Source organism: Leptonychotes weddellii, chromosome 2, assembly GCF_054177405.1.
Source record: "Leptonychotes weddellii isolate Sample4059 chromosome 2, ASM5417740v2, whole genome shotgun sequence".
Classification (NCBI taxonomy): Eukaryota; Metazoa; Chordata; class Mammalia; order Carnivora; family Phocidae; genus Leptonychotes; species Leptonychotes weddellii.
In genome coordinates, this window is record NC_138370.1 from 102,319,585 (window position 1) to 102,328,959 (window position 9,375).

The window sequence follows — 9,375 nt, forward strand, 5'->3', positions numbered from 1 at the left end:
AAAAAAAAAAAAAAAAGAAGATAGTAGGAAGGGAAAAATGAAGGGGGGAAATCGGAGGGGGAGACGAACCATGAGAGACTATGGACTCTGAGAAACAGACTGAGGGTTCTGGAGGGGAGGAGGGTCGGGGGATGGGTTAGCCTGGTGATGGGTATTAAAGAGGGCACATTCTGCATGGAGCACTGGGTGTTATACGCAAACAATGAATCATGGAACACTACATCAAAAACTAATGATGTATTGTATGGTGATTAACATAACAATAAAAAAAGTAAAAAAAAAAAAGTGATATAGCCAGTAAGCAACAGAGGCAGGACTTGACCACAGATCCAAGTCCAAAAACATACTCATTCACTTATGTTATAAGGCAGTACTAAAAGTTGAAATCTAGTTTTGTTCTATCTTAGGTAAGAAACCTATCACCCCAGAACTGATTGGAACAAGAATATATAGCTCTAATTTGTGGAATTTTAAAGAAAAAAAAAATGATACAAGCAGCTTTATAATGTAGGAACTCTATGGAAATACCTTCCCTAGCCCTCCTTTTACTCCTAAAGACAAAAACAGAAAAAAGAAATAAAACTTCATGATGGTTAAATTTCCAGAAAAAAAAAACCAAAACAAGCTCTTCGTGAATATTTGCCTACTTATGTTTGTTCCAAAAGTATTAAAAATGCATGGCTGTTAACCAACCCAACAGTGTCATTTGACACATAAGCTTATAGAGCATAAGAAATAGTCAATAATATCTGTACTTAGAGGTAAGAGAATCATGCCTGATATATTAATTTAATTTCTTTTTCAGAATTAAAAGAGTTTGTATACAGATTCTGTACATAATATTAGGTAGTCAAGATTTGGTCTTTTAATCTTTTCCCTAAATCCTCACAAGTAAATAAAGACATTATAAATATTTGATTAGGTAAACCAAATTGGAAGATGAAAACAATTGGTCTTATTAAGTGTCTCTTGGCAGTAAGTTTTTGCAAAGCCAAGGTCTCTTCCTCTGTGGCTTTTCTCATGACCACTTTTGTTTCTTCTTTGGCAGTTATTGCTTCCTGCTCTGGGGCATTTCTTACCCAAGTCACCCATATGACCTGTACTAAATCATGATTGTTTATTATGTTGTCCATTTATGATGTATCAATTGTTAAATTAATTAAATAAGGAGGCCATTATACTGGGGTGGCTCTAATCCTTGGCAGCCTATATAAACAAATCATAATCTAAGCCTGTAAATGTCTCAAGGTTAAGAAATTGAAACCTAAAGACAATTGGTCACAAAAAGCCAACTGGGTGTTAAGTTATAGCCAATCAATAGTTTTCTTGCTTTGCTTCTGCCTTGTCTCTGTAAAAGTCTCTCCCTGAGCTCCTGTCGATGGAGTGCCCCTAACCACATCTGGTTTGACACTGCCCAATTTGAATCACTTTTTTTCAAATAAACTCTTAAAGTTTTAAATTTACCTCAGTCTATCTTTTAACACTGTAAAGTAAAAAGACCACATTTGAAGAGCAGATGGAATTCTTTTTATGCTGCTGAGATTTACCTTTAAAATGAAAGGAGATTGAACACTTACTCCGGCATTGCTTCAAGTGTTTAGAAGAGTTTTTTTTGAGAGAAAGGGGGTATTCTCCTTGTGAATTGCCTTCAGAGCCAATTTCGAACAAGAAGTGTCCACCCACCCCCATAAATCTGGAGTAGTAAAACAGTTACTAAAAATAGTCCACTTATTGCTTTTGCATCCCTCGGTAAGCTCACCAACATTTCTGTGTTTCAGTTTCTTCAACTCTAGAATGATGATAATAGTAGGCCTTAATTCACAGAATTGTTCGAAAGGAATTAAATATCTTAAGTACTTAGAGCAGTGCCTGGCACATGATACATGGTATTTGCCTTGTGGTGTCTCCTCCTCCTACTATTACAGCTCCCGCTACTTCTACAACCACGGCTACCACGAGTAACAGTCCTCCCTCCTTCCGTGTTAATTTAAGAATTTAGTGGCTCCAAGTGACTTTTGGCTGTGTCTACACACAAAACATCCCCCAAAGATGAAGATTTGCTGCTAATGACAATGAAAAGGTGTATTGCAAGACCTAGTCAATTCTGAAAGAGCAGTCCCCAAAGTGTTTTGAGCAATGAAGCGACATTGGAATAAACCTAAAACCTCTCAGATGATGGCTTGGAAGGCAGCCCTTCTCATCCGGATGTATACTGAACAATTTTTAAATAGTCAGTCATATTCTTTACATCTTGTTTCTCCAATATAAATACACTTCTTGAAGACACAAGTTGTATTTTCCACTTCTGGGCACTCCCCATAGCATTCAGCACACTGTTTTACAAATTGCAGATGCTCAATAAATATGTTGATTAACTGTTGAGGTAGAGTTGAGGGGAGGAGAATTAGGAATAAAATGTTCTCCAGTTAATTGCAAATTGCTTCCCTACTTAAAAATAAATTTGCATTTTATTATCTTTTTCTCCAGTTTCTGGAAAATGCTTTAGTTGGCGTTTGGTATTTGATTTTATACAATTTTGTAAATTTCATGGAAATCTAAATTCTTACAAAGGTTTTGTTGTAGGATTTTCTGTTTTTATTATTGTTGCAAAATGGAAAGAGTTGTTAGTGCAAAGGCAAGCCTGTTCCATCACATTTCATGAAATGTGTTAAGAGAATCATTGAAATTTAGAGCTGATAGGAAACATGTTACAGCTTAATCACCCAACAAGCTACTTTGGAACACAATGGAAACTTAATAAGTCATTGAAAAATGTATCATTTAGTACATTATCTTCATTTCACAATTGAAGAAACTGAGGCCCAGATTACCTGCTCAGATAACATAGGAGGGATTATAGTAAATGTTCTTTGATGTCATTGTGCTTTAAATATGGATTTCACATGTACATTGTAACATGGAAAAAGACTTTAAATTTAGTGTTTGAAAAACTTCCTTTATTTTAAAGTATGCAAATGAATCGAATTCTTAGGTTAGTATCTGTTACATTTTAGGAAGGCAATAGTAAGAATTGTTTATACAAATCAAAAGGATTTTTTTTTAAGGGGAACCCAGACTAAAATGTCTTTTAAGTGGCTTGTTCAAGGCCTGTCAACCTATTCATTTCCTTTTTCCCTACCATAAGTTTTTGTTGTCATTTTGTTGTTATTGTAAGTGATTAGGAGTTCTTAACCACTATGAAAGACTCTCTGTTGGAACCATGTATCTTTCTGAATACATAACACATCTCTTACTTCTGTGTATCTCTGAGACTTTCAAGAAATGTTGGTTATTGGGGCACCTGGGTGGCTCAGTGGGTTGGGCGTGGACTCTTGATTTCTGCTCAGGTAGTGATTTCGTGGTAGTGAGATCGAGCCCCCACGTCAGGCTCAGGCTTGGAGGCTCTTTGGGATTCTCGCTCTCTGCCCCTTCCCCCCAGCTCCTGCAAACGTACCCTTTCTCAGTCTCTCTCTAAGAAAAAAATATATTGGTTATTTTGTTGGTTGATTTTCTGTTATTTTACAGGATGGCAAAACGGAATCAAGTTCGTGTACCTGTTTGAAGGGACCCAAACTGTCAAAAATAGGAACAATCGCCTGGATGATAACGCTCAGTGACGCCCTCCACAATTTCATAGATGGCCTGGCGATTGGGGCTTCCTGCACCTTGTCCCTTCTTCAGGGCCTCAGTACTTCTATAGCAATTCTGTGTGAAGAGTTTCCTCATGAGTTAGGTAAGAGGCTCTGTTCATACTGTGAAAGTCAGTCACTTCTTGGTTTCGTTGGGTGAGACCTTTTAGGCGACACACTCTTAAAAATCCCACTGAGACATCAAAATGAGGGAACCCTGGTTGGACATCAGTGCGTATCTTTTCTCATCCCAAAAGAGCCCAAACTATTCACTTGATGTTTTTTTCTTCTTCTTCTTCTTCTTCTAGGAGACTTCGTGATCCTACTCAGCGCAGGAATGAGCACTCGGCAAGCCTTGTTATTCAATTTCCTTTCGGCGTGTTCCTGCTATGTCGGGCTAGCTTTTGGCATTTTGGTGGGCAATAATTTTGCTCCAAATATTATATTTGCCCTTGCTGGAGGCATGTTCCTCTATATTTCTCTGGCAGATATGGTAAGAAATTTTAAAATTTTGTTTTAATTTAAAATTTAGAATTAAACATCTGGGTTATGAGTTGACTAAGGGTAACCTTCCGCTTTCCACAGTGTGGAAGTTCTGTTGTAATTTAAAACATTCTGGCTCGACAGATAACTCTTTTATATTAGTAGTAATTTGAAAGTGATTCTCACTGATCTTTCGATCTATGATCTTATTGGTAGAAAAAGAAATGATTTTCTTCTGCTGAAGTAGAGATATTTCCCCAGGTTTTTTGCCTTGTGGGAGGTAAACCTTGTTCTCTATTATAGTATGTCCCCACGGGACCTCTCCCCCCTCTTTTGTGAGGATGTCACATTTAGAAGGGAATAACTTGTTAGAGTAAATAGCATTTTGTTATTTCAAAGTTATAAGCAGTGGCAGTGTCTTTCATGTGTGTGTGTGAGAGAGAGAATATCAATGGTCCTGTGCCCTGTGCATTTTCAAATGAATCATAGACAGCTTTCTAGAAAATGAAAATATGCTCCATATATGCAAATCAAGGAACATTTCCTTTGCATTTGGAACTGAATATGTATTACATACATAATTTAATAATTTAGCTTCCTTCATCTGCATTCTTAGCTCCAAATGATAACTGTCTAGCTTTGTTCCTTGCTCTTTGCAGGCCCTTATCAGAGCAAGCATTTCATCTCTTGGAACTGTCACTGCATTTATATTTTTCTTCACAGAATTAATGTCTCATACTGTATGCTAGGGCATCACTTCTTTCTTGGTTATAAGAATGGAATCTATTAGAATTGTTCAGTTTAAGGAAATAATCCTAATAAATGATGCCATATACCCTTATAGCAGTTTTGCTTTTTTCAGAATAGTTTCACAACTTTCGCTCACTTGATCCTGGTAACAACTTTCTTAAATCAGGCACATGGATTGATGGGATTCTGGAGACCTCTTGGATGCTTTGGTACAATGTGCCATTGTATATATAGCAAATGGTTTTGGAATATGTTTTTAAAAGCCGGCATTTACAGATCTTATGGAGCCTTTTCAGTAGAGTTTATTTGCTGAGTGAGGGTAGATTTTAAGTACAGAACTTAGAGTTTTATTTGCTTTTACTGTAATGTGATTGTTATAGCCTTCAATCCTAAAAGAGCACATGATTTATTTAAAAACCTTAAGGTTTTGGGGCGCCTGGGTGCCTCAGTCATTGGGCGTGTGCCTTCGGCTCAGGTTATGATCCCAGGATCCTGGGATCAAGCCCCGCGTCGGGCTCCCTGCTCGGCTGGAAGCCTGCTTCTCCCTCTCCCACTCCCCCTGCTTGTGTTCCCTCTCTCACTGGGTCTCTCTCTGTCAAATAAATAAATAAAATCTTTAAAAAAAATAAAATAAAAACCTTAAGATTTTGTGAGGGGTAGAGCAAGCAGAAGGAATTAAATGCGTAGTGATTTCTAAAAATTTACTTGATCAGCTACTATTGATTGATATTTCCGTGCCTGGCCTGGAATTTGTAAGGCACTGGGGACACTGGGGTCAGGAAAGGAAGCACAGGCCCTGCATCTGTGGGGCATTCTGTCTTTAAAGAGAGGAAACTGGAAATTCAATGAACAAAATCACACTCCATGACTAAATAATTAAAAGTAAAAAAGTCTGTGAGCTAAGAGGAAAAGCAATCTCTGTGGTGAGAGATGATGTTAGGGGAATCTAATATAGGTTAGGAGGGGCTAAGGGAAGCCTTGCTAGAAAGTATGATTTAAGCTGAAACCTCAAGGGTATAACTCATTGAAAAATTGGAGGGGGAAGAGTTCAGATAGCAGTTTGGCTGGGTGTGAAGATTTTGATGGGGGAAAGGGTGGATCTAGTTGAGGTCCTGAAAGAATGGTGTGGATGGAGCATAGAGAGTGAGGGGGAGAGAGAGAGACAGAGAGACAAATAGGAGGCATAAAATGAGGTAAATCCCATTCCACTGATTCACTCACTTGGGGAACACTATTTCCATACTTTTATTCCTGTTGGTGTCTGATAGGGCTAGATCTCCCTTTAATGCTATCTATACTAAAACATTTACACATCCAAATTAAATCCTCACCCCCACACCCCACAGAAATCTCTAGGCGACTGTTTTACATTTTACCACCAGATGGCAATAGTTATCTAACAATGTCTCTCTCTTAGTTTCCAGAGATGAACGATATGCTGAGAGAAAAGATAACTGGAAGAAAAACCGATTTTACTTACTTCATGATTCAGAATGCTGGAATGTTAACTGGATTCACAGCCATTCTGCTCATTACTTTGTATGCTGGAGAAATCGAATTGGAGTAATGGGAAATGAAAGATGGTGTTATTAATGAAGGCATTTAATAAATAAAAACATCTCCAAAGGGATATTTAAGCTGATCCTATTTAGTTCAAAGATAATCTTGTTTTCAACTGTAGGTCAAGAAAACTGATTATTGGTTTCAGATCTGCTAAATAGGCCATTATCTGTTGTGAAAAATGCTTCAAAGTGTTTTCAGTTCCCGTCCGAAAAGGCTGGGACACGCGATCTTTGGTCAATACCCACTTCTTCCTCTTTCATGCATTCTATGACCACTTAGACACCCAGACCCAGAGAAAAATACGAGCTAGGTTGTATAAGCCTTTAAACCTCCGTGGCAGGCTCAAAAGCTCACGCGGTTTCAGAGTGGTTTTCTTTCAGTTAATTTGTTCCAGTGATTTCCCGACAAGTACATTCAAATGTGGAAGAGGATTGACATGTATACAACACAGATAGAAATGATTGCAAGGCCTTAATGAGCCAGGAAAGAAAGATTGCTTACAGCTTCTGTTCTGTTTTATGTACCCGTTAGGGACTCGTAGGATTGTTTTAAAAACCATCCTAAAAAAAATGTGAATTATGATACCAGTAAAGTTTTGTTAGCCCTACTAAGTTCAGACTTTATCTCACATCTTATCGCTATGTGAAAGCTCTGCCAGATCCCACACAAATCCAGAATTAATTTTTTTAAATGACTTAGGTTGCAATCGCACCAAGGCACACGGCAGAAAGTGTGAGGCTGGGGCTGCTCGGCTTCAGGATACCGTGCATTTTTGCTTTGTGAAGGGAAAGACTATGTTGGTTTATAGAAAGATACTGAATGTAATTTTAAGCAATTTACTTTTAAAAATAAACACAATTATTTAGCAGAGGATATTTTAAATAAATGCAAAATAACAGGCAGACCACTGTATGGCAAGGACTGATTAACTAGAAAACACATTCCTTAATGGATAATTGAGAGCGATCAGTAAAGACTTCTGTGTTCAGTCTACATTTTTTCTATATGGCATACCTTGAGGAAAACTTCCACACACCATGGTTATTTTTGTACCTCTTTTAGGTGATAGGGCCTATTTGCTCCCTTAGCAGCTATAGAAAGCTGGTCTGCAGTTGAACATCCTGACCCCAATTCACACTCCCACGGCACTTCAGGGGAGATGATTGACAGTGAGGAAAGTGATGGATAAAAGCCAACAATGACCTCAGGAATCACATTTTCCCACAGGCCATACAGTGATGTCACACAGCAACAATGCAGATTAGATCAACGTTTAACACGTCTGTTAATGTAGAATTCACTTTATGACTGACAATTTAAAAAATTCTTGTTTGACCAAATAGTAAACACCTTTGAAGCCATGCACTGTGTCCTTCGTTATTCATTTTAATATGTATCCTTTTGAGTGACTTCCATGTACCTGGCATTATGGGGAGAGAGATATATAGGAAATTGGTGATGTGTTTATTGCAAATATAACAAATATTATTTGTTATTCAGCAAATAAATACTGTAAAGATTAATCAGTAAACATAGAATCTATTTTTATCATTTAATCTGTTTACATTCAGTCTTAAGAAATAATCTTTACCTTTTTAAAGCACAGATTGTATGTCTGGGTTAAGAAGCTATTTACAACATGATATTAAAACAAGATAGTTTAATGAACTGTCATTTGGCGTAGATCATTGTGTATGTGGGCTACCAGGGTGCTTTATATGACTTTCTCCACCTGTTGATCTTTTGACCGTTTTCCTCAACTATGAGGAGAGCAGAGGCAATAGGACACGGAGGCCCAAAAAGCAAAAAGAAAATTACTATGTATTGGAGGTTATGGTTGCAGGTAGAAAGTAGGATATGGAAAGCCATGATTGCACTTAAATTACCCTAGATAACAATTCAGAAAACTGGTTAACATATCTTATACTGAGGCATTCGTTATGCCAGTTGAAGGTTCTATAATTTGCAAACTTTAAAGATGCTACTATGACACATCAAAAATCATTTCAACGCATTATATTTGGGGTTATGTCCTTCTACTTTTGCATTATTGAACTTTAAAAAAATGCCTACTACTAGCTGGCATTTTTTTTTTTTTTTTTTGAGTACTGAATCAGACCCTGTCTGACCCAGGCTACCACAGACTGGGGGGCTTGTAAACAACCGGGATTTATTTCTCACAGTTCTGGAGGCTGGAAGTCCAAGATCAAGGCACTGGCTGATCTGGTGTCTGGTTCATAGATACCACCTTTCTTGCTGTGTCATCATGCAGGGGAAGGGGAAGGGAGCTCTCTGGAGCCTCTTTTAAGAGCATTAATCCCATTCATGTGGGCTCCACCCTAAGGACTTAAGCCCCTCTCAGAGCCCTCCCCCCCAATATCATCATCTTTGGGGGGTTAGGATTTCAATATATAAATATTTGGGGGATGCAGCTGACCCCTATTACCATGCTGACATGGAGAAACAACCCACCCGAAGAACCTGAGGCTCACAGCATGTTATTCTCATGCTCACAGGTCTGCAGACGAGGTTCAGCTGATCCAGCCTGGGCTCGGCTGGGTGGCCCCACTCCTGGCTGGGGGTCATCTAGGTTGGGCCACTGTAGTAGGAAGTGACACCGTCATGTGGCAAAGGGCAGAGGCGTGCAGTTCCAGTATAGGAGGAGAGTGGAGAAGTTCAAATGGTTTCAATTTACCTTTAGTCTCCAGAGACTATTATTTTTACCTAGTAGAAAAATAGCTCATATCAATAATAATTCACCCACAGCTTCCAGAATTAACTTCAACTCTAACATTTATCCTTATTCCTTTCCTAAGAATGATTTTCTGTCCTTTACCAGCATGTTCGTGTGTGTAAATGTGTGGGTGCAACATTGCTCTACCCTACATCAGGATAATTTGTTGTTCTTCAGTCTGTGAGTCTAACCCTGCCACGTCCATTTCTGCGGCAG

At 38.4% G+C, this 9,375-nt stretch overlaps 1 protein-coding gene across 3 annotated transcripts in view; it reads left to right on the forward strand.

Moving 5' to 3' along the window:
- Nucleotides 1-8,099, forward strand: part of SLC39A8 (solute carrier family 39 member 8) — a 53,901-nt gene extending 45,802 nt beyond the window's left edge. For all 3 annotated transcript variants that reach the window (XM_081812046.1, XM_081812043.1, XM_081812045.1), the window contains exons 7-9: nucleotides 3,526-3,733; nucleotides 3,938-4,122; nucleotides 6,280-8,099. In XM_081812046.1, the coding sequence (XP_081668172.1) occupies nucleotides 3,526-3,733; nucleotides 3,938-4,122; nucleotides 6,280-6,429 (543 nt within the window). In that variant the 3' untranslated portion in view covers nucleotides 6,430-8,099. The remainder of the gene's footprint in view (nucleotides 1-3,525; nucleotides 3,734-3,937; nucleotides 4,123-6,279) is intronic.
- Nucleotides 8,100-9,375: the final 1,276 nt, after the last annotated feature.